General features: G+C 40.1%; 1 protein-coding gene across 1 annotated transcript; it reads right to left on the bottom strand.

Annotated features, from left to right (window-relative positions):
* Positions 1-21,811: 21,811 nt before the first annotated feature.
* On the bottom strand, positions 21,812-22,763 carry LOC111159477 (olfactory receptor 52E4-like). Its single transcript, XM_022521985.1, is given in 2 exon segments — positions 21,812-22,621; positions 22,623-22,763. Coding segments are annotated over 2 exon segments (936 nt in total). The 5' UTR covers positions 22,749-22,763.
* Positions 22,764-24,724: the final 1,961 nt, after the last annotated feature.

Raw genomic sequence — 24,724 nt, forward strand, 5'->3', positions numbered from 1 at the left:
TGTATTCACTGGTTCCTGTGACATAAACACGGGTCTTTGTGACATGCAGCTTCTAACCCAATGATTGTTATTTCTAACCTTAAGACCATTAGCTTGTTTTAGAAATTATGTTTTCTAAAATGTTGTCTCTGGAGAATTATATTGTTCACTTATAGTTTTAAACTTCTTGTTTAGGGATTTGAATTTATTTACTAACATTGTCGTAATTAGCCAATTATCTCATAATGACTTAAATGTTCTTGTCATAATTAAGCTGAACAATTGAAAAATTGTGTAGGTTGTCCTGTGAGTGAAGAAAATAATTTCTGGACTTAAAGTATAAGCTAGCTTCTCTTTTTTAGTGAATGCACAAATAAAATAAAAATTATATTTTTATCAGATTCATTATCATAAGCAAGTGAAATCTCTGTCCTCTAGGGACATAAACTATGACCTATAAGCCAGTTCTGACCCAGCACCTGCATTTGTAAATAAAGGTTTTTTTTTTTTTTTTCAAAATATGAGCATTCCCATTAATTTGCATGTTTTCTATGGTTGTTTCCACTGTACAATCGCATAACTGAGCAGTTGTGATCAAGACCTCTGGCCAGCAAAGCTAAAAATTTGTATTCTCTCTCTCTTTAGAGAAAGTTTGCCATCTCTGATCTATAAGAATAAAACCAGAAATAATGCTCTATGTGAAAAAAGTCAATTATTTTATAAAATGGCACCAAAGACTCTTAAACACCACCTCTGACCTACCCATGTAGTCTTCTTACCTCCATGCCTCAGTCAAACTGAACTTCAGATTTTTTGCATAGTTTCATTTCCATGTCATTCTTCTTATTTCTCCTGATGAGGAAATCTTCCCTACCAGCTCCAGTCAGCAAAACATTTCTTCACCCAGATTTAATGACATACCATCCAGAGAGCTTTCCCCAACTGGCTTATTTCAGGATTATTCTTTTTGGTATTTTTCCAGAGGTCTATTTATCTGTCATGTTAATTATCACTGATTATCAGTGGTTCTTAAGTCATGTCCCTGGGCCAGGAGTATTGGCATCATCTGATAATTTGTTATAAATGCAAATTCTTAGACACTACTCCAGATTCACTAAACCAATAACTCTGGGTGTGGGGCCCAATAAATACTAATAAACCCTTCAGGTGATTCTGATGCTTGCTCCAGCCTGGAAAACTGGCAGATATATACTACTGTAATTTCCTTGGGGTCAAAACCAATGTCATATTTATCTCCATGGTATCATGATACATGATATAATGATAGGCAGTGATCATTAATTAGTGGAAGGCACTAATTAGCAAATGAAAGTTGAGTAGAAATAACAATCTTTCTTATTATTATATATAGTGTTTCAAATTGAATTCTATTGATAGAAGTATAGCATGGTGTGTAGAAGGAGGTTTGAGTTCTGTAGGGAAATCTACTTGTAAACAAGTCAATAAGGTAAGATTAATTCAAAGGAGAAATTGACCTTTCATGAGATTGCATCTGATACCTCCAATGATACAATGGAAGATCTAGAGCTGGAATAGCCCTTCTAAGTTAACCCACAATGAGGCAAGGAAGCCAGTTATTTGTATTCCTGTGGTATCTAGTCATTGACCATAGGCTACCCTGTGTGATGGGGCACAACTTTGGATGAGGTAGTTCCTTCCAGGAAGGAGTGCAGATGTGAACTCTCAGCATCTGATATCTCCAGCAGCTGAGGGATAGGGGATAGGCCTTCAAAAGCAGATCTCAGAGGGATACCATAGTATATACTACAGATGGCTTTGTGCCTTTGTTCTCCCTTGGCCTTATCTTATACTTTAGCATTGGGAAACTTAGTCTTTCTTTACTTATTTTTCTGCATTTGAGCTTCACATCTCACTTTTTTTTTTTTCTCCACTACAAATGTTCTCTCTTTTCTATGGTTGGGATAAAACTTCAATTTTCTATTGGCTGTGGGTTGGGGGAAACTGGAGGGGGAGACAAACCATGAGAGACTGTAGACTCTGAGAAGCAAACTGAGGGTTTTGGAGGGGAGAGGGAATTGGGGGTAGGGTGAGCCTGGTGGCGGGTATTACGGAGGGCACGTATTGCATGGAGCACTGGGTATGGTGCATAAATAATTAATTTTGGAACACTGAAATAAAATAAAATAAAATAAAATAAAAATTTTAAAAACTTGTTGCTGGCTGTGGCTTGGAATAAAATTCATGTTTATCCCTAGTTCAACAAAAAATCCTTTGGTGATGCACTAGAAATAATGTTCACTCCCCAATGCAGCACGTATACAGATACACACACACACACACACACACACACACACACACACACAGTTTAGTATATTGCAGTAAAGCTTACAGATTTTAGTCCATTGCAAGTAACTACTGTTCGAGAATGCATGCTCTGATTTTTTTTTTTTTTTCTGGACTTGAGGTTGCATCCATGCAGACCTTATAATTCCAGCTTTCCCACTGCCTGGAGACTAGAAATAACTAAAGATAGTAACTGGTTGTGGCATGGCTACAACCAGGGAGTGATAAATTCTTCATCTATTAACATCCTTCTCATCTTCATGAAATCTTCTCTCTTAACTTTTTTTTTTAATTTTGTTATTCTCTTATACATTCAGCTACACATCCCCTCAGCCATCTCTTACCAAAATGGCTAGGAGGAGGAATGCCCAACAGAGGAAAAATTCAGAGACTGTGCCCTCTCCATCAGAGCTATTGGATATGGACATAAACAGAATGTCAGAAAGGGAATTCAGGCTAACAATTATCCAGGCAATGGCTAGGCTGGAGAAAACCGTTAATGACAAAATGAAATTGATTAGGGCAGAAGTGAAAGCTACCAGGGAAGATGGTAACAATGCTATCAATGTGTTCTAATCTAATCTAAATTCTCTAGCAGCTAGGGTAACTGAGGCAGAAGATAGAATTAGTAATCTAGAGGACAAACTAATAGAGAAAAAGGATCAGGAGGAGGCCTGGAACAAACAGCTTAGAAGCCATGAAAACAGAATTAGGGAAATAAATGACGCTATGAAACATTTCAATGTCAGAGTTATTGGAATTGCTGAGGGGGAGGAAAAGAAAGAAGACTAGAGGATATAGTTGAACAAATTCTCCAGGAAAATTTTCCCAATCTGGGAAATGGAACCAGCGTTCATGTCCTAGAGGCAGAAAGGTCTGCCCCCAAGATCATAGGATCTAGAAAGACCTCGAGACACCTGATTGTGAAAATGATGAATCATAATTTTAGACAGGAGCTCTTGAAAGCAGCTAGGGGGAAAAGAGTCATTACGTACAGAGGAAGGCCCATCAGAATAACGTCAGACCTGTCCACAGGAACCTGGCAAGCCAGAAAGGGCTGGCAAGATGTATTCAGGGCACTAAATGAAAAAAAACATGCAGCCAAGAATACTTTATCCAACAAGACTGACATTCAAAATGGATGGAGAGATAAAGAGCTTTCAAGAATGGCAGGGTTTAAAAGAGTATGTGACCACCAAGCTGGCACTACAATAAATATTAAGAGGGGTTCTATAAAAGAAGAAAGAACCCAAGAGTGTCATTGAACTGAAATTTATTGAGACAATCTATAGAAACAAGGACTTCACATTAAACACGATATCAAAAAAATGTATCTCTTGATAATCACTCTCAAAGTGAGTGGCCTAAATGTTCCCATAAAATAGCACAGGGTTACAGATTGGATAAAACAACAGGACTCTATTGGCTTTTAAAACACTTCTTCCTTCTGTTTTCCTTCTAACTCTCATAATACTCTTTGAAATGTGCTTGCTCCCATCTTCCTTCATTTTTCCTTTAAGCAGTATTTTGTCCTTGTCTGTAGGGTCTACTCACTCAGGTGCCTCCTAAGGATGATTCCATTCATTTTTCTAACTGCAAGTGCTACATCTTTTCCTGGTGATTCTCAAAAATATGTTTCTACAAGATTTCTTTCCAAATTCTCTATATATCTCCAGGTACTTTACAAGATGTCTCTCCCACATATAACTGAGGCCCATCTTATCCAACAAGCTCTGTAGTAAGTTGGTCACCTCTACTCTGAAATCTTTTCTGCTCCTTTTCCTCAATTTTGGGTAATGGTGCTATATACACATTATCCCAGGCAAGAGATCTTGGAGACATCCTTTTCTTTTCTCTTCTCTCTATTCTCTCATGCTTCAATTTCAGTCATCAATTCCTGACAATTCTCCATTTGAACACAATTAACTATAATTGGACAACTATGAGGTGCCTAGTATTAGTGTTTAATGTACTGGATGGCCAAAACCAAATCCAGGCCCTGCTTTCATGGGTCATGTAGTCTGATGGGAGAGACCATCATTAATCAAATATATTTAAATAAGTGAAAAGTAACAATTGGGCTCAAAGAAGAGTCACTGAGCCCTGCGAGGTTATTTAACCTGGCCAGGGTTCATAGTGAATGCTTTCCTGAGGAAGCATTAACTCGATAGCTGAAGGCTAAGAATCCAGTAATAGTAAGTGGAAGAGAGGAGTAAGTGGAGAAAAATATTTCTAGTCAATGGGAAAGGTGGTACAAAAAACTAGGAGTGATGGGATCCTATAGGCCCTTATGGTTAATTTCAAGTTTTTCTCTCTGTCCTAGAAACAATGAGAAGAAACTGTAGGATTATAAAGTGCAGTGTAACATGACCTGATTTGCATTTTAAAAAATCACTTTGGTTCACTGTCAAAAATGTATTATTAAAGGGCACTTGGGTGGTTCAGTCAGCTAAGTGGCCGCCTTCGGCTCAGGTCATGATCCCAGAGTCCTGGGATCGAGCCCTGCATTGGGCTTCCTGCTAAGCAGAAAGCCTGCTTCACCCTCCTCCTCTACCTGCAGCTCTGCCTACTTGTGCTCTCTCTCTATCTCTCTGCCAAATAAATAAATAAGACCTTTTTAAAAATGTATTATTAAAGGCAGCAAGTGCATTTGTAGTCAGGTCAGTTAGAAGTTTATCGCAGACATCCAGGTTAGGGATGATGTTAGTGATGAAGATAGATTGTAGTAGGTCAACTTTATAACTGTTTAATAGGGTTAGCCTTCAGAAACAGTTGTCAAATTTATTTTTCCTCCCCTTTACAACTGAGTAGAGTAAAACTTCCATAATCTTCTGTCTTAACTTTTTCTGTAATTCATCCCTCTTCACCAATGGCTCTTGGTATTTTTCCTTTTGAAAAACATGTATCTAATTAATATAATTCTGTTAATAAAATGTGACTATTAATAAATGTGACTGTTAATAAAGTTTAAGTAGTGATTCACATCCTAAGAGAAGGGAACAAGGGGCTCTGTGCAAGACTAGGGGAAAGGGATTGAGGACTCATACACAGTTTGAGAAGTCCTCCATTAACTCCTCATGCATGGCACTTAGGATGGGCAGGGGTATGGAGGTTATTTCACCTAGCTGGGTTTGTTGTATTATTCTTAAAATAAAAGATTAAGCTTATGTATCAAGGTTCTAAAATCTTATAGATTGTTACATGCTCTAATAACTTCTCCCAATCATTTGTTTTTTATCTTTTATATTTAATATTATTGGCAAACTTATCACTACTACCACCCTCTGCCCTCATCCATTATAGAAGTTCCCAGTTCTGAGTCCTTTAATTCATATTACAATTATTTTATAGAGTGCTTACTATCCACCAAGCATTGCTCCAGATGTGGGCATGCAGTAGGGATTGAGTTCAATTCCCCAATTTCACGGAGCTTAAATTCTAGTAATGCCAGAATTTTGCTTCTTGGTTTATATAAGGTTTCTGCTGTCATAGTTTTCCTTCCGTTCTTCTTAAACCAGTCTTTATAGGGAAACTTTCCAAAATGTGCTTTGGTATTCTAAATATACTACGGATTCAGAATATTCCTGGTCAACAGTCTTATTGTTACTGCCAAAAATTATTATCTGTTTAGGTCATTGCCTCTACTATAACCATTATCATTACTTATGCAGTCACCCTCCCCTTTTGTGTGCTTAATAATTTTTCTGTTTAGTGAGAACTTCCATGTATATTTTCTAATTTTATCTTCAGAGTAACTCTGGGGTGCTGTCTTCCTCTCCCTTTCTGAACTTCTCTCTTTTTTCTTTCAGACACTCAACTTTCTGGTAAAATGTTGGGCTTCTACTAAGGACTGGCTTCTATTCTTTGTTGCAGAATTAAACAACTTCTGTATCAGGCTCCCAGGCTTCCCATCTTTCAACCTGTCTGTTCTGCTTTCTCGGATATGCTGTAACCTCTTCCCACTAGGATCCCGATTCCCAGTGTAGGAGGTTCCCCTCTGAGATGACAAAATACAAGGATGTAGGGAAGGGAAGATTTCATTTGGGTCAGGTAATGAGACTTGCCATTGGCATCCCTTCAGGTTTGTACATGACATTATTTGTTAAATGTTTGTACTTATATATCAGTTCTTGGGTTCACTGATGTCCTTCTGTCATTTAGCCCTGTGAGTATTTTGCTGTGTATTTTTCTGTGAGTCACTGGCATGCAGCTATGAATCCAGGTTGTTCTCTACACAACTCCTCTCTCTTTTGCTGCACCACTTGGAGATGGCTCCAGCTATAAAGACTAGCTGAGCCACCAGAGCTCCCTTGTCCCATGGGCCACTTCTGTTACTGCCACTGTGAACCCTCTTCCAGCTTAAGTAGTGACTTACTCACCTACCTCTGCCCAGCATCTGAGAAATCGTTTACCAAGAACTGGATACCACAGACTGCAAGCTGCTTGTGACTGAGTTCCCAATAACTAGGGTGAAAGAGTTATATAAGAACCTAGTCGTCTGGGAAGAACCTCTCACAGTGGCCCATGTCCCTGGACCTGGAGTATGGGACAGAAAATTTCCATATCCCTGAGGGTAGAGCACTATTTTTTTTTTTTGAGCACTATTTTTTTTTAAATTTCTTTTCAGCATAACAGAATTCGTTGTTTTTGCACCACACCCAGTGCTCCATGCAATACCTGCCCTCCATAATACACACCACCTGGCTCTCCCAACCTCCCACCCTCCACCCCTTCAAAACCCTCAGGTTGTTTTTCAGAGTCCGTAGTCTCTCATGGTTCATCTCCCCTTCCCATTTCCCTCAACTCCCTTCTCCTCTCCATCTCCCTATGTCCTCCATGTTATTTGTTATGCTCCACAAATAAGTGAAACCATATGAAAATTGACTCTCTCTGTTTGACTTATTTCACTCAGCATACTCTCTTCCAGTCCCATCCATGTTGATACAAAAGTTGGGTATTCATCCTTTCTGATAGAGGCATAATACTTCATAGTGTATATGGACCACATCTTCCTTATCCATTCATCTGTTGAAGGGCATCTTGGTTCTTTTCACAGTTTGGCGACTGTGGCCATTGCTGCTATGAACATTGGGGTACAGATGGCCCTTCTTTTCACTACATCTGTATCTTTGGGGTCAATACCCAGTAGTGCAATTGCAGGGTCATAGGGAAGCTCTATTTTTAATTTCTTGAGGAATCTCCACACTGTTCTCCAAAGTGGCTGCACCAACTTGCATTCCCACCAACAGTGTAAAAGATTCCCCTTTCTCCACATCCCCTCCAACACATGTTTTTTCCTGTCTTGCTAATTTTGGCCATTCTAAGTTGTGTAAGGTGGTATCTCAACGTGGTTTTAATTTGAATATCCCTGATGGCTAGTGATGATGAACATTTTTTCATCTGTCTGATAGCCATTTGTATGTCTTCATTGGAGAAGTGTCTGTTCATATCTTCTGCCCATTTTTTGATATGATTATCTGTTTTGTGTGTGTTGAGTTTGAGGAGTTCTTTACAGATCCTGGATATGAACCTTTTGTCTGTACTGTCATTTGCAAATACCTTCTCCCATTCCGTGGGTTGCCTCTTTGTTTTGTTGACTGTTTCCTTTGCTGTGCAGAAGCTTTCGATCTTGATGAAGTCCCAAAAGTTCATTTTCGCTTTTGTTTCCTTTGCCTTTGGAGACATATCTTGAAAGAAGTTGCTGTGTCTGATATTGAAGAGGCTACTGCCTATGCTCTCCTCTAGGATTCTGATGGATTCCTGTCTCACGTTAAGGTCTTTTATCCATTTCAAGTTTATCTTTGTGTACGGTGTAAGAGAATGGTCAAGTTTCATTCTTCTACATATAGCTGCCCAGTTTTCCCAGCACCACTTATTGAAGAGACTGGCTTTTTTCCACTGTATATTTTTTTGTTTTGTCAAAGATTATTTGACGATAGAGTTGAGGGTCCATATCTGGGCTCTCTACTCTGTTCCACTGGTCTATGTGTCTGTTTTTATGCCAGTACCATGCTGTCTTGGTGATCACAGCTTTGTAGTAAAGCTTGAAATCAGGTAACGTGATGCCCCCAGTTTTATTTTTGTTTTTCAACATTTCCTTAGCGATTCGGGGTCTCTTCTGATTCCATACAAATTTTTGGATTATTTGCTCCAGCTCTTTGAAAAATACCGGTAGAATTTTGATTGGAATGGCATTAAAAGTATAGATTGCTCTAGGCAGTATAGACATTTTAACAATGTTTATTCTTCCGATCCAAGAGCATGGAATGGTTTTCCATCTTTTTGTGTCTTCTTCAATTTCTTACATGAGTGTTCTGTAGTTCCTCGAGTACAGATCCTTTTCCTCTTTGGTTAGGTTTATTCCCAGGTATCTTATGGTTCTTGGTGCTATAGTAAATGGAATCGATTCTCTAATTTCCCTTTCTGTATTTTCATTGTTAGTGTATAAGAAAGCCACTGATTTCTGTACATTGACTTTGTATCCTGCCACGATACTGAATTGCCCTATGAGTTCTAGTAGTTTGGGGGTGGAGTCTTTTGGGATTTCCATATAAAGAATCATGTCATCTGCAAAGAGAGAGAGTTTGACTTCTTCATTGCCAAGTTAGATACCTTTTATTTCTCTTTGTTGTCTGATTGCTGCTGCTAGGACTTCTAATACTATGTTGAACAAGAGTGGTGAGAGTGGGCATCCTTGTCGTGTTCCTGATCTCAATGGGAAGGCTGCAAGCTTTTTCCCATGGAGGATGATATTTGCTGTGGGTCTTTCGTAGATAGATTTTATGAAGTTCAGGAATGTTCCCTTTATCCCTATACTTTGAAGCGTTTTAATCAGGAACGGATGCTGGATTTTGTCAAATGCTTTTTCTGCATCAATTGAGAGGACCATGTGGTTCTTCTCTCTTCTCTTATTGATTTGTTCTATCACATTGATTGATTTGGGAATGTTGAACCATCCTTGTAACCCAGGGATGAATCCCACCTGGTCATGGTGGATAATCTTTTTAATGTGCTGTTGGATCCTGTTTGCTAGGATCTTGTTGAGAATCTTGGCATCCATATTAATCAGTGATATTGGTCTGAAATTCTCCTTTTTGGTAGGGTCTTAGCCTGGTTTGGGGATCAGGGTAATGCCGGCTTCATAGAAAGAGTCTGGAAGTTTTCCTTCTGCTTCAATTTTTTGAAACAGCTTCAGGGGAATAGGTGTTATTTCTTCTTTGAAATTTTGGTAGAATTCCCCAGGGAATCCGTCAGGTCCTGGGCTCTTGTTTTTTGGGAGGTTTTTGATCACTGCTTCAATCTCGTTACTAGATGTCAGTCTACTCAGGTTGTCAATTTCTTCCTGGTTCAATTTTGGGAGTTTATAGTTTTCTAGGAATGCATCCATTTCATCTAGGTTGCTTAGCTTATTGGCATATAACTGTTGATAATAACTTCTGATGATTGTTTCTACTTCCTTGGTGTTATTTGTCATCTCTCCCTTTTCATTCATAATTTTATGAATTTGGGCTTTCTTTCTTTTCTTTTGGATTAGTGTGGCCAATGTTTTATTGATCTTATTGATTCTTTCAAAAAACCAGCTTCTAGTTTCATTGATATGTTCTACTGTATCTCTGGTTTCTACCTCATTGATCTCCGCTCTAATCTTGATTATTTCCCTTCTTATGTGTGGAGTTGGTTTGATTTGTTGTTGGTTCTCCAGCTCTTTAAGGTGTAGAGACAGCTGGTGTGTTCTGGATTTTTCAATTTTTTTTGAGGGAGGCTTGGATGACTATGTATTTCCCCCTTAGGACCGCCTTTGCTGTATCTCATAGGTTTTGGACCGAAGTGTTTTCATTCTCGTTGGTTTCCATGAATTGTTTAAGTTCTTCTTTGATCTCCTGGTTGATCCAAGCATTCTTAAGCAAGGTGGTCTTTAACTTCCAGGTGTTTGAGTTCATTCTGAACTTTTCCTTGTGATTGAGCTCCAGTTTCAAAGCACTGTGATCTGAGAATATGCAGGGAATAATCTCAGTCTCTTGGTATCAGTTGGGTCCTGATTTGTGACTCAGTATGTGGTCTGTTCTGGAGAAGGTTCCATGTGCACTTGAGGAGAATGAGTATTTTGTTGTTTTAGGGTGGAATGTTCTGTATATATCTATGAGGTCCAATGGGTCATTCAATGCTCTTGTTTCTTTATTGATTTTCTGTTTTGATGATCTGTCTATTTCTGAGAGAGGCGTGTTAAGATCTCCTACTATTAATGTATTCATATCAATATGACTCTTTATCTTGATTAACAGTTTTCTTATGTAATTGTCTGCTCCCATATTGGGGGCATAGATATTTACAATTGTTAGATCATCTTGGTGGATAGTCCCTTTAAGAATGATATAGTGTCCTTCTGTATCTCTGACTATAGTCTTTAGTTTAAAATCTAATTTATCTGATATAAGAATCACTACCCCGGCCTTCTTTTGAGGCCCATTGGCATGAAAGATGCTTCTCCATCTCTTCACTTTCAGTCTGGGTGTATCTTTAGGTTCAAAATGGGTTTCTTGTAGACAACATATGGATGGGTCCTGTCATTTTATCCAATCTGCAACCCTGTGTTGTTTTATGGGCGCATTTAGGCCATTCACATTGAAAGTGATTATTGATAAATACATTTTTATTGACATCATGTTACCTTTGAAGTCTTTCTTTCTGTAGATTGTCTCTATATTTCTGTTCAATGATATTTTTAGGATCTTTCCTCTTCTATAGGACCCCCCTTAATATTTCCTTCAGTGTCGGCTTGGTGGTTGCATAATCTTTTAAGTCTTGCCGGTCTTGGAAACTCTTTATTTCCATCCATTTTGAATGTCAGTCTTGCTGGATAAAGTATTCTTGGCTGCATGTTCTTCTCATTTGGTGCCCTGAATATATCTTGCCAGCTCTTTCTGGTTTGCCAGGTCTCTGTGGACAGGTCTGACATTATTCTGATGGGCTTTCCTCTGTAAGTAAGGAGCTTCTTTGTCCTGGCTGCTTTCAAGAGGGTATGCCTACAATTATAGTTCTTCATTCTTACTATTAGGTGTCTCGAGGATTTTTGAGAATCTATAATCTTGGGGGGAAACTGTTCTGCCTCTAGTACATGAACACTGGTTCCATTCGTGAGATTGGGAATATTTTCATGGAGAACTTGTTCCACTATATCTTCTAGACTTCTTTCTTTCTCCTCCCCTTCAGGGATTCCAATAATTTTGACGTTGGAACATTTCGTGGCATCACTTATTTCCCTGATTCTGTTTTCGTGGCTTCTAAGCTGTTTGTTCCAGGCTTCCTCCTGATCCTTTCTCTCTATCTGTTTGTCCTCCAGATCACTAATTCTATCTTCTGTCTCAGTTACCCTAGCTTTTAGAGAATTTAGATTAGATTGGAACTCCTTGAGAGCATTTTGAACATCATCCCTGGTCGCTTTCAGTTCTTCCCTAATCAATTCCGTTTGGTCAACCATGGCTTTCTCCAACCTAGCTATTGCCTGGATAATTGCTAGCCTGAATTCCTTTTCCAACATATTGTCTATGTCGATAGCCATTAGCTCTGTTGCAGAAGGCCCATCCTCTGTATTTTTCTTCTGTTGGGCATTCCTCATCCTAGTCACTTTGGTGAGAGATGACTGAATGGATGTAGCTGGATGTATCAACTGTGCTGCAGTCAAGGTGCACCCTGGAACACTTCTGAGCAATCAGGATTCCCCACCCAAATGATAGAAAAAAGAAAAGAAAAAGAAAAAAAGAGAGAGAGAGAGACAGGAAAAATAAGGGAAGATAAAAGAGAAGGCTAAGCCCAAATGGGCCCCAAGGTAAGGTTTATGAAGTATACAAACAAAAACAGACAAACAAAAAGACTGATAAAAGTATATGACAAGAGAAAAAAAAAATATATATAAAAGCAAAAAAAAAAGGAAGAACCTCGTCAAAAAGAACCCCAAGTATAAGATTTATATACTATCAGGACAAACACAAATACACAGAAACACTGGCAGAAGAAAAAGATGGAAGAGTGGTTATAAATTCTCAGTGTGGGCAAGGAAGTTTATTTTTATTCTTCCTGGTTGTATCTTGATATCTTTGTTAAAGGACTCAACTTCCCTAAGATAAAGGGGGATTAAAAATTGGTTTACCTATAGGGGTAGCATTGATTGGGGAAAGGGGGTTACCTTGAAGTTTAACTCTATATGAATATTAGAAAATAAAAATAAAAAAAGAATAAACTAGACTAAACTAAACTAAGATTTTTTTAAAAATTAAAAAAATAGAAAAGCAAAAGAAAAACACAGGTGTATGTATTAAAAAGTTCAGGTTAGAAGGTTATTATGGAATTTGATGTACTGGACATCTCACTGTGATGGTAAATTATCTATATAAAATTATCTATATTAAAAAAATGAACCAGAATAGTGGGAATGGGTTAAAATAAAATTGTATCTATGAAGTAGTGGTGGTTGTTCTCTTGTCATCTTTTTTTCTTTTTCTTTACTGATTGGTTTTCTGGGGGAAGGGACTGCCACGTGGATTTTCAGTCAATGATGTTCCCTGCGTTAAGTCCTCCTGCCCCCCCTCAAAGGGTGGGCTCTGAGGAAACCGGTTTTTCAGGCTTTTGTTCTCTGGAGGTTTTTATGTTTGTTCGTTTTTTTGTTTTTTTGTTTTTTTTTTTTTTCTCTCGCCTTGACAGCTTTTGATGGTTTTTGGAGGTTTAGAGGAAAGCAAACTGCACCCTGACCTCCCTCTCAGAGAGAAGCCTCAGTTTGCTCCCCTGTGGGTGCTGCAGAGCTGCTGGCAGAGCAGGCTCCAAGTCACGGTTCCTGGGGATGCAGGATCTCCTTCTTGTACCCAAAACTACGGCAGCGGCAGCTGTCTGGGCAGCTCCAGACTGCCAGAGAGGTTCCAAGCAGCGATCGCACACTGAGATTTTCCCACTGGCCTGGGCTGGGGTTGCCTGGTCTTTCCGGGTCCGAAAGCCCCGGGCTGGCACCTGGGCGCACCTCTCCCAGGGGAGGGTGTGGGGTGCAAGTGTCTCAGGCTCTGATAGCAGGGCGCGGCGTTCTGCCATCTGGCGAGGCTCCCAGCCCCTCACAGGAGCTGGAGCCTGATGCGTTCTCGGGTGCGCTGGCAGCTCAGGGACCAAGACCTGGTTTCTCTGTCACACTCTCTCCGGTTCAGCGCCAGGGGTGGCTGTCCTGGGCCCGGGGACTTAAGCCCCTATCCCTAACCACCCCGATTACCACAATTTCCACCCTGCAATCCTTTGCTCTATTTGAGTGCTTTCAACCAGACTCCAAGTTAATGCTGGTCCCCAGAAGCAGGGCACTCTCATATTGGGTTATTACTTTCCAATCGGTCACCTCTGGTGGCTCCCTCCCCCTTTGTTTATCTTCCGATATCAGTCCGACATTCCCACTCCACTTTACCTGCCCACTGGCGTCTTCTGCCCCTGTAGAGATCCAGACATGTATAACTCTGATCTCAGGCTGATTTCATGGGTGATCGGAGTTCTTTGGTAGGTAATCAGCTCACTTTAGGGTACAGGTTGAAACGGCACCTCCTCCTACTTCCCCGCCATCATGTCTCCTCTCAATGTGGTTTTAATTTGAATCTCCCTGATGGCTAGTGATGATGAACATTTTTTCATTTGTCTGATAGCCATTTGTATGTCTTCATTGGAGAAGTGTCTGTTCATATCTTCTGTCCATTTTTTGATATGATTATCTGTTTTGTGTGTGTTGAGTTTGAGGAGTTCTTTACAGATCCTGGATATGAACCTTTTGTCTGTACTGTCATTTGCAAATATCTTCTCCCATTCTGTGGGTTGCCTCTTTAGAGCTCTATGTTTTCTGGTCAGAGATACCTTCTGGTTAGAGATGATCTGCAATCTATAACCTCCAACAAGTACCATCCTCAACAGATCCTATATTACTAGCCAATCAGAGGCTTAATGGCCTCTTAACTACACTTTACATCTCACTGTGATCCTCAGATTATATGAGAATACCTAGGAACACAAACATAGAACATGGGTGGCAATAACATGATTATTACATTCCTTTTTTAATTTTAATTTTAATTTTAATGATTTATTTTTTAAAAGATTTTATTTATTTGACAGAGAGACACAGCAAGGGAGGGGAACACAAGAAGGGGGAGTGGGAGAGGGAGAAGCAGGCTTCCTGCTGAGCGGGGAGCTGGATGCAGGGCTGGATCCCAGGACTCCGGGATCTTGACCTGAGCTGAAGGCAGCCACTTAACTTAACCCAGGCATTCCTGATTCTTTTTTTTTTTTTTAATTTAACTCTCAAAGGAAACATACTAGATTGGATTTCAAAGTGTATTTGTCCACATGATTTCTTAAAAATCAGCATTATTTTGGATAACTCTTGGTTTTGCTAAAAGGATAAAAGGAAATTCAAATCTCTTCTAAAGGGGACCCTGGGGAACAAAAAGAGACAGTATCTAATATCACAGATATAATCCTGAAAAAAGAATATAGAGCAGAAATTGAAAGGGGAATATATAAGAATGCAGGCTCTCAAGATTTTGTTCAGAATTTTCCTCCAGCTCTTTATTTTTGTGAGACAATTTATTGAATGTCTTCTCTGCCTCTGCAGGACAACTCCATAATCTGTATCCTGGAGAACTCACAAATAGGCACTGCATCAATATCCTCTCTTGCCCTTTGGTATCTTATTGGGTTAAAAATATAGGAAAGTGCCATCTGAGAGAGTAGGGCAGGAATAAAGTCAGGATATTCTGGTTTCCACCTGCTCTCTCCTTACAGGTAACCTGTCAGTCATCATGGGATGAGTGATTCCTTCAAAATAAATCCGAGTTCCTCTCAGGTAGCCTTCTTCATAATGCTCTCTGAGTCTCTAGATTCCAGGAACTACTTCTTGTCTTCCGGCCAAGAAACTGTAAATATCCCTCACCTGTACTATCTTTATTATTCCTTGTGGTTTCCCCACAGTGTGCCTAACATTTGTTGTAATATAAGGGGCCTAGCCCAAGTTTGCCAACTATTTTTTCCTAAACTCTAACAATATAGCCAATAAGCAGCCCTATATTTTCCTGAAGATTCATCTATTTAAACTTAATTTCACTTTATATAATAATACACAATACATAATACATAACATATGATATTTAACATATATGTATATATAGTTATATATAATATTTACATATAATTATACATATATAATTATATATATAATTTTATTGGTCTTATTGTTTAACTTTTGAGATAAGCAATTATTCCTTGGAACTCCAATTTCTCAAAGACTTTAAAATTATACTCAAATATGTCTCAAAGTAGCTAATTTTGTAGTTGGTGGAAAAGACTAAGACATACTTCACAAAAGATTTAAAAATGGTCAGTAAGTGCTGGTTATATGAACAACATTATTAATCATGGGAAAAGGGAAGACTGAGACCCTAGGAGATACTGATTCTCACTCCCTAGAGTAGCTAAATTTCAAAAGACCAAAAGACCAAAATGTGAGAATGTGTAGCATTTGGAACTCTCATATTTGTTGGTAAAAGTATAAAAATCACAAAGCACTGAGGAACACTGTTGGGAATTTTCTTAAAACTTGGCATGTGGAATACAGAAGGGTCTCTAAGCATTTGGAATTTTTTTGGAATTTTGTTTTGTTTTATTTTTGGATTTTTTTTTTTTTTTGAGGGGGGGACCAAGATATTATCAAAGCTCTGTCTAAATATCATGAGTTTTGGATTAAAAACCACTTAGTAGGTCAACGTTGGAACAGATTTGAGAAGATAGTGCATCTGGATTAAATTTCATGAATGTTTAGCTCTTTAGGTGTAACTGATTTATGTCTGCTCTTAGGATGCTGATAGATAACAGAGTTAGAGACAAGAAGCACTAATATTCAATGAGCTAGACTGGTTTCTACATTCTGTAAAGTACCCAGAAAGCATAAGGATTCCTGAGGAGGAGTGTCTGGGAGGGCAGAAGAGGTTTATAGAAAACAGCAATGTTGAGGGAAATTGGAAGGGGAGGTGAACCATGAGAGACTATGGACTCTGAAAAAACAATCTGAGGGTTTTGAAGGGGTGGGGGGTGGGAGGTTGGGGGATCCAGGTGGTGGGTATTGTAGAGGGCACGGATTGCATGGAGCACTGGTTGTGGTGCAAAAATAATGAATACTGTTACGTTGAAAACAAAAAAAAAACAAAAAAACAAAAAACAATGTCTTGGAGCATTAATCTAATAAAATATAACTAAATGTGGAGTTGTAATTTTCTCATTTCCTCAATTATTTTTTTCTTTTGTATGTTTTTTCCTCTTAGGTCATAAATATTTGCTATTAACTAGCCTGTGTGTAAATGTGGTTAATGCTTGCAGACACTAGTAAATGTATGCCATATTTAACACAAACATAAGCATGTTTATAGACACATATACACACAGCTTCATACACAAACCAATTCTCAAACTGCATACAGATTATTCCCAAGACACTGAGTCCATGCTCCAGGTCCAGCACAGCATTACTTTGACACAGATCACAAGAATGAGAAGGAAAGTTAGAAATTCGGTGCACTGAGACTGGATGAAAAAATGTATGCAGGGACTACCCTACATTGTATGTAGTGCCTGGACAAATATTTTTGTGGGGTTCCTGAATATATTAACAGTTTGACTACAAATGTATTATAAAAGTTATGGATCTATGTGATTAATAATTTAACAGTGAAGATTTAGGATAATGGGTAGAGAATTAATTATATACTTGTAGTTGTCCAATCATTGTACATGAAGAGTCTTTGTAGTTTCCAGGTTATTTCTTCTTTCTCTTCAGTTCCATGAACTATCCTTTTTTTTTTTTTTTTGAATTGTCAAACAGGCCATGTCTTGCCGTTTCATATCTCCTGCCACAGAGAGAAGGTACTAACACTGTTATTACTTATAATGCCATGTTCTTCAGAACAACGTAGATTATCTTGCCTCTAGCATTTCCAAATTCCATTTATTTAATGCTGATTGCACCACTACTCCAGATGCTGCATCATACATTGTACTACTTATGAAGAGCAGCTTCCAATGACTCTCTTTAAGGTTCTAGACAGTGATCTTTTTCAATTCTGATCACATTGCTCCCTTTCACCCAGTGTCACCAGCTTGGAGTATAGGTGAGGTACATGGGCAGAATGAGAAGAGCACTCTCTTTAATACAAGGAATGCACCTACCTCATCTGACATCACTTAACATTAACTCAGGAAAGCATGTCATCATATCAGTTGGAGATAAAATAAGACATAGATTGAAAGTACCTGGTGACATTGTAGAACAGTGGTCTCAAAAGCCACTGGAGTAGGTAGATGCAACCACTTCTGAAGGAATACCTGATGAGTGGTGTGGAGCTTGTGGAGAGGGTGGGATGATCAGTCTGGTTACCAATGCCAAGGTAGGGGAGGCAGTGAGGTAGAAGATATCTGCTGCTCCCACTGCCACGCTTGGGTGCTGTAGCTATGAGGCAGCAGGATAAGTTGAACACAGATGGGTGGGAGTCAGTGAGCAGCTTTAACATGTAGCTCAAGCCTAAGGTTCAAGAGAGGACCATTGGTTAAACCAGAGGCCTGAACTCCTATGTCTGACATAAGTGATGAGTGAGTGTCACATCCAATCAATATGGCAGCACTAATGTGGTGGCTCCATCTCATGAACTTCCATGAGAGCAAAAACTTTTTTCTAGAAAAATCTTACCTGCTCATCACCAAGCCGCTCTACTGAAACCAAGTCTGAGCCATGAGATCCCAGGACAACCCCAAAGATGTGGGTCACAGAGCTCCTTAGGGCAAATGACTGATTTCACAAGCTGGTGAGTATAGGAAAAAGAGAGTCATAGAATTCTCTAAAGAGGAGAATTCAGGACTGGGTCCAAATGTGCTTTGTCTAGGCTCAGGGCACCCTGCCCAAACAGTATTGCTGTTCCTAGCCAGTCCCATGTGTAAGGGCCTGCCCTCCCAGAGGAACTGACTTGTGGACCCCGGATGTAGGGGCGGGCTGGCCGGGTGGAGAAGTCCAATAGGTGGGGCACGCATATATCCACTGGGGTGAATTGGGATTCAATTGGCTGCCTGTGTAGGGGTGGGGCTCAACCACCCCCATAAAGGTTGGTCTGCGAGGCTGTCTAGGGGAGAAGAAGGGGAGCTGTCAGAGGAAGAAGAAGGAAGAAGAAGAAGCGGAAGGAGAAGAGTCGGCAGGAGCAGCAGCAGCAGAAGAGTCCGTGGGAGCAAAAGAAGAGCTGTAACAGCTCTTCTAAGAGCTATAGGGGCTGCAACAGCTCTTGTAAGAGCTGTAAGCGCCACTGGTGGTCCTGCTGCCTGCGGCCCCGAGCCGCCAGCGACCCAGACGCCAGCGGTTCTGCCACTGGTGGCCCCGAGCCGCCAGTGGTCCCGACGCCTGCAGGCCCAAGCCACCAGCGGTCGAGCTGCCAGCAGTCAAGATGCCAGCGGTCCCAACGCCAGCGGTCCCGACGCCAGCAGTCCTGTCACCTGTGGCCCCGAGATGCCAGCGGCCCCGAGACGCCAGCGGCCCCGAGATGCCAGTGGTCCTGACGCCAGCAGTCCCGGGCTGCCAGCGGCCCTGAGATGCCTGCAGCACCAAGACGCCAGCGGCCCCAACGCCAGCGGCACCACCCACACACCGCGACCCTCGGCAGTGGCGCTGTGGGGAACGGCCTAGAAGCCAGCAACCTCGCCGTGAACCCTGAGCCGCTGCCTCACTGGAGCTGTGTCATTCTGGGGAGCGGCTTTGTCTGGGAAGAGGCTTCCTTGGTGAGCGGCCCTGTGGGAGCAGCATCATCAGGGAAGAGGCTTCCTCCAGAGCGGCCTCGCCGGAGCAGCCTTGTCAGAGTGGCGTCATGGGGAGCAGAGTCTGTGTCATCAGTGTTGTCCTCTTCATCATCGTCGCTGTCATCATCGCCTCTTTGTCATTGGGAGCGGCCTCATCCTGGAAGCGGCTTCTTCCAGAGTGGCCTCTTCTTGGGAGCGGCCCTGTCCGGGGAGCGACCTCACCAGCAGCGGCCTTCTTGGGAGTGGCCTCTTCTTGGGAGGGGCTCCAACCAGGGAGTGGCCTCATCTGCAGAGCAGCCTCGTCCCGAGCGGCCTTCTTGGGAGTGACCTTGTCGGAATCATTGTCGTCATCTTTTCGTAAGAGACATCCCTGACTGGTCAGTTTGATTTTTGATGCTTGGCGTGAAATAAAGCTTTGTTTGATTTTCGCTTTATATCAGTCTCATTCATTCCTTTGATCATGAACCCTAACACCATGTACCAGAAGCGGACTTAGAAAATTTTGAGGAAGCTACTCCAAAGCAGAGAGGTGCCCTGGGAAGGGAGCCTAAGACATGGCTTCTGCTGAGTGAGGTCTAAGTAGTGTGCTTTGATCCATCTCAGGGCCAGCATTATTGTAAACCCCAATCCACACTGTGTACACTATTACTTTTATACTGAATTTTCCCAATATCATATATAGATTTAACCAGAATATTACTTTAACATTCCTTTCATATGATTGACAGAAGAAAAAGCTCTGTCTTTAGTGAGCTTATATGTGGTACAGATATGGATGAGCAGGAAACTGACCAATCTTTACCACTCACCACCAATGGACCACACAGGTGAGGACTGTACCAATTTCAGTCACTCTGTTAACTTTTCTACTTGCTCCTGCACTTAGAGTTTCTGTAGTCACCTCTTCCTCATCACTAATACCAATCCTAGGCTACTTGCTCTCTCTCTCCCACTTTCCTAGATATCTCCACATGGAACCAATAGTGGAGCCTCCTATACATACACACATAAAATGTATTCAACTTAATTGTCTTAAAAGACTAAGAGTTTGTGGTCAAAGAGATATGTATATATCAGTGATATACTCTTGTTACATCAAAATGATGCTAAAAGTACATTTATTTTATGTACACAAGTTCCTGTTTTTCTTTGGACCTTGGTTTTCTTATTTGTAAAATAAAAGAGAAAGATTAGGAGAATTTTAGTGACTTTCCAACATTAAAATACTTTGTTCCCACAAAATTTTAGGGCCATGAGATAGGGTTAAAAAAAAAAAAAACCTAAACAAACAAACAAACCACTTATTCATGCTCCCAGGATGAAGGAAATTTCATAGGGTGCTATAGAACACAAGAATTTTACTTTGCCAGTGTCAAATCTCAGGCCAAGAGCTGCCCAGATTCAGAGAAATTGACCAACTTACAGAAATAGAAATAGGTATTGTTGCTGTCCTTGTATTCTTGCCTATATCTGCATGATTTTCTGATATTCCACCCTGATATGCTTTTGAGTATTTCACTTATTGTCATGAAAAACTAGAGAATGGTTCTAAAACAGAGGATATGATGGAAACTTCTGATTTCTTAGGAAGAGTGCCATGGTCAGTCACAAATTAAAGCTCAGTGCTCCTTTGATCTAGTTTGAAGCAAACCACATTCTTTATAACTGCAGTTTAGAAATGGAACTATGTAGAGGAAATCTACAGGATTAATAAATTATACTGAGATTGTTCTGAACTTGATATTAAGACTGCTTTTGTGCTTAACCAAGGAATGATTCTGATTTCTATTTCCAAATTTTCTGAAATCTTGTATATCTGAAGCTAAATTATATACCATACAAGGTAACTATTAGGTAGAATTAAATTGGAACTAGACACAGAACACATACAATTATTGACATCTAACATGACTTAGTGTCAAGTGAGAAAATATCATGTATCCTTGATCCTAAGCTGTAGTCTCGCACATTCTTCAAGTCACAGATACTTAGTTTACTGGAGAAACAGTGACGATGAGATAGAAAGAGATAAAGAGAGAGGGAGAGAAGGCAGGGGGAAGAGGGAGGGAGAAAGAGTGAGGGAGTGAGGGAGGAAGGGATGGAGATGGGAGGAATCAGATTAGAAAGAAGAAAGGGAGCAAGAATAACAGCAAGAACAAGAAAGGGAGTATTAAAATGCAAATGAGTTATGACTCTGGAGAAGGAAGACAAAGCTTGAGGATTAGTATGCAGAATATACATCTATGGAACAGATGTTCTAATTCAAAAATTGTCACTCAGCCATGGCTTGCACTTTATTTTCTTCATCTACAGAATGACATTGTTGGATCAGTGTCCCTTCAGGATCTAAGCTTAGCTAAAGAGAAGACACAGAGCAATGGGGAGAGTTCTCACCCTTTCCCATCAGGCATTCTACTCCAAAAACACTGCTGCCTCCAGGACACCTTCCTTTTCCATCAGCGCTTTCCCTTTGTCCAGTTACATGGGGTGGGTGAGCAGAGTGGGCAGCAAAGGTGGCTTTGCCTTATCTGCCAACTCTAAAGGAATTCCAGTAACAAATAAAAATCTGGCTACTACTACCTACTCTAAAGAAAATCTAAAACAGAGGTGAGATTATTAAAATGTGGGTGGTATGTGCCTATGTTTTCCAAGTGTTGGCACAGAACTCTTATTTCTGTACAAATATCTTCACAACCCTCTCTCGGATCTGCTTGGTCCTGACTCCATAGATGACTGGGTTCAGGGCAGGTGGGACAACTACGTATAGATTAGCCAAAAGGATGTGGATATAGCGGGGAATGTTTCGACCAAAACGATGCGTCATAAAAGAAAAAAATGCTGGTGCGTAAAAGCACAGCATGACACAGACATGAGAACCACAGGTATTGCGAGCCTTTAGTCGGGCGTCCCGAGAAGGAAGGCGGAAAACAGCTTGAAGGATAAGCACATAGGAGGAGGCAATCAGGATCACATCCACAATGATGTTGGAAATCACCATGAGCCCATAGATAATGTTGACCTTGATGGGTGCACAGGCCAACCGGGCAAGACCCATGTGCTCACAGTACGTATGAGGGATGATGTGATGCCCACAGAAGGGCAGCCTCAGGATGAGAAACACGAACGGAGTCACCAGAATTAAGTTTCTTCCAACAACAACACAGGCCAGGATGCCAATGGTTTTATGCGTGAGGATCATGGTGTACTGGAGAGGGTTGCAGATGGCAACAAAGCGGTCATAAGCCATGGCCACCAGGAGAACAGTCTCCATGCCTGTGAACATGTGGATAAAGAACATTTGAGCAAGGCAGCCCCCAAAGCTGATCTCTTGGAGCTTGAACCAGAAGATGCCCAGCATTTGGGGGATGGTGGATGTGGACAGACCCAGATCGATCACAGACAACATGGCCAGGAAGTAGAACATGTGCTGGTGGAGACTGTGTTCGGTCTTGATCACAAAAAGAATGGTGATGTTCCCCCACGAGGGCAATCAGGTACACGATACAGAATGGGAAAGCAATCCAGATGTGGACAGTTTCCAGTCCTGGGATTCCTAGCAGGTGAAAGAAGGGGGGATGGAACTGGGTGTCATTGGTGGAAGTCATGCTTCGAGAAAGTGTCACTGAATTCCTGTCAAAGTGTAGGGATCTTATTCTCTTTATGGTCTTTTTCTTATCAAGGTCCTAAGAAATGGAAAGAACTTTAATTCGTATGCTAGAGGCAAGGGCAGAAGAGGGTGGTTACAAACATTAGACAGTCTCTTCTTTCCAGAGGGTAACTGAATAAAGTAGTGCTCTTCATACACATTGTTGTTCTGAGATTTTTCATTGGCTATATTACCTGTGCCTTAAATTAATCATAATATGAGATATATGTAGGAACTGAAAATACTTCACATTGCAGTACATATCTACTATCCTTCAATACCAGGTCCTCCATGATAGTCTTCTGTATGAAACATTCAGATATGATCTCTACATCTCTTGTAGTTTCACATAACATACATATTGTTCCTTTCCTTTTTTTCCCATTTTTTTCAATTTTTATTATGATAGACTACACATAACATAAAAATTACTATCTTCACCATTTTTAAGTCTAAGTTTCAGTAGTATGAAGAATATTCTTGTTTTGTACACCATAACCACTATCTCCAGACTTTCTTCATTTTGCAAAAGCTGAAAATCTGTACCCATTTACAGTAATTTCTCCATGGTCCCCTCTCACCATCTCTAGTCACTACCAATATACATTTTTTTAAAATCTCCCCTTTTCACACATGTGCCCAGGTCTGGTAACCACCATTTTACTTTGTTACTGTTAGTTTTGCCTTTTTTTTTTTTTTTTGAGATTCCACATTAAACTGAGATCATGCAATATTTATCTATGTGACTGGCTTTTTTTACTTTAGTATGATGTCCTTAGGTTCATCCATGTTGTTGAAATGGCAGGATTTCCTTCTTTTTTAAGGCTGGATAATATCCTATTGTATGCATAGAGTACATTTTTAAAATTTCTATCCCCAAATAGGAATTTAAGTGGGCAAAAGTAAATGTTAAGCTATGAAGTTTCTTCCCCATAGCTGTTGACTTCTGCAACCAATGAGAGAAATGAGACAGCAAATCTGATCTGATGCCTGGAGCTGGAAGAATGGGAAGTGATTATTTAATGTGCACAGGATTTCATTCTGGAGTGATGACATTTTATACAACTAGATAGTGGTAACAGTTGCACAGTGTTGTAAATGTACTAAGTGCTGCTGAGTTGTAAACTTTAAAATGACTAAAATGCTAACTTTTATGTATATTTCACAATAAAAAAAAGAGTTGCTGGAGATATATATAGATATATATAGATATATCTATATATATATCTGTATATACCTATCTTCCAAAGAATTAGTCCAAACATTTCATAGACTGAAAACAGAACAAGAGTTGCTGGAGATATAGATATAGATATAGATAGAGATAGAGATAGAGATATATTCCAAAGAATTAGTCCAAGCATTTCATAGACTGAAAACAGAATAAGGAAGAAAGAAGTAGAGAAAAAGATAAAATATTAATGATCATAAATATTATGTGAAATAACAAAAACCGGCAATTGACTGAGTAGCAGACAGCAGGGTTCACTGAAATTTCCCTAGAGCTTTCTCTTTGGCTGGTGTAATGACCAAAGGGAATCCCTATTTTTTTCATTTCAATGTCTCAGACTACCTGGCACCTAAGACTTCATTACAAATCCCCTCAACACACACAACAACATTTTGTTAATAGTTCTTAGTGTGTATTGAGGTTATATATATATATGTATGTAAATTTCAGCATCTGAATTCAGAGTTGTTAAATGACTGCCTAAGATGGAAGATAGGGAACTTGGTAAGTTTTTCTGATCAGTGAGTCTGCAATATATGCTTAAGATTGTAACTGGTTTCATAGAAATTGAGTTAAGACCTAGAGTATTGGGGTAGGGAATGAAATGGCACAGACCACTGGTCTGGGGAGATGTAGGAAGAAGACTAAGTTGGGAAAAATTTGAAAAGGAAATATCTGCTAGGCACCGACACTCTTTCAGACAC

This window comes from Enhydra lutris, unplaced genomic scaffold (assembly GCF_002288905.1).
Source record: "Enhydra lutris kenyoni isolate GAN:26980312 unplaced genomic scaffold, ASM228890v2 scaffoldscaffold68, whole genome shotgun sequence".
Taxonomy (NCBI): domain Eukaryota; kingdom Metazoa; phylum Chordata; class Mammalia; order Carnivora; family Mustelidae; genus Enhydra; species Enhydra lutris.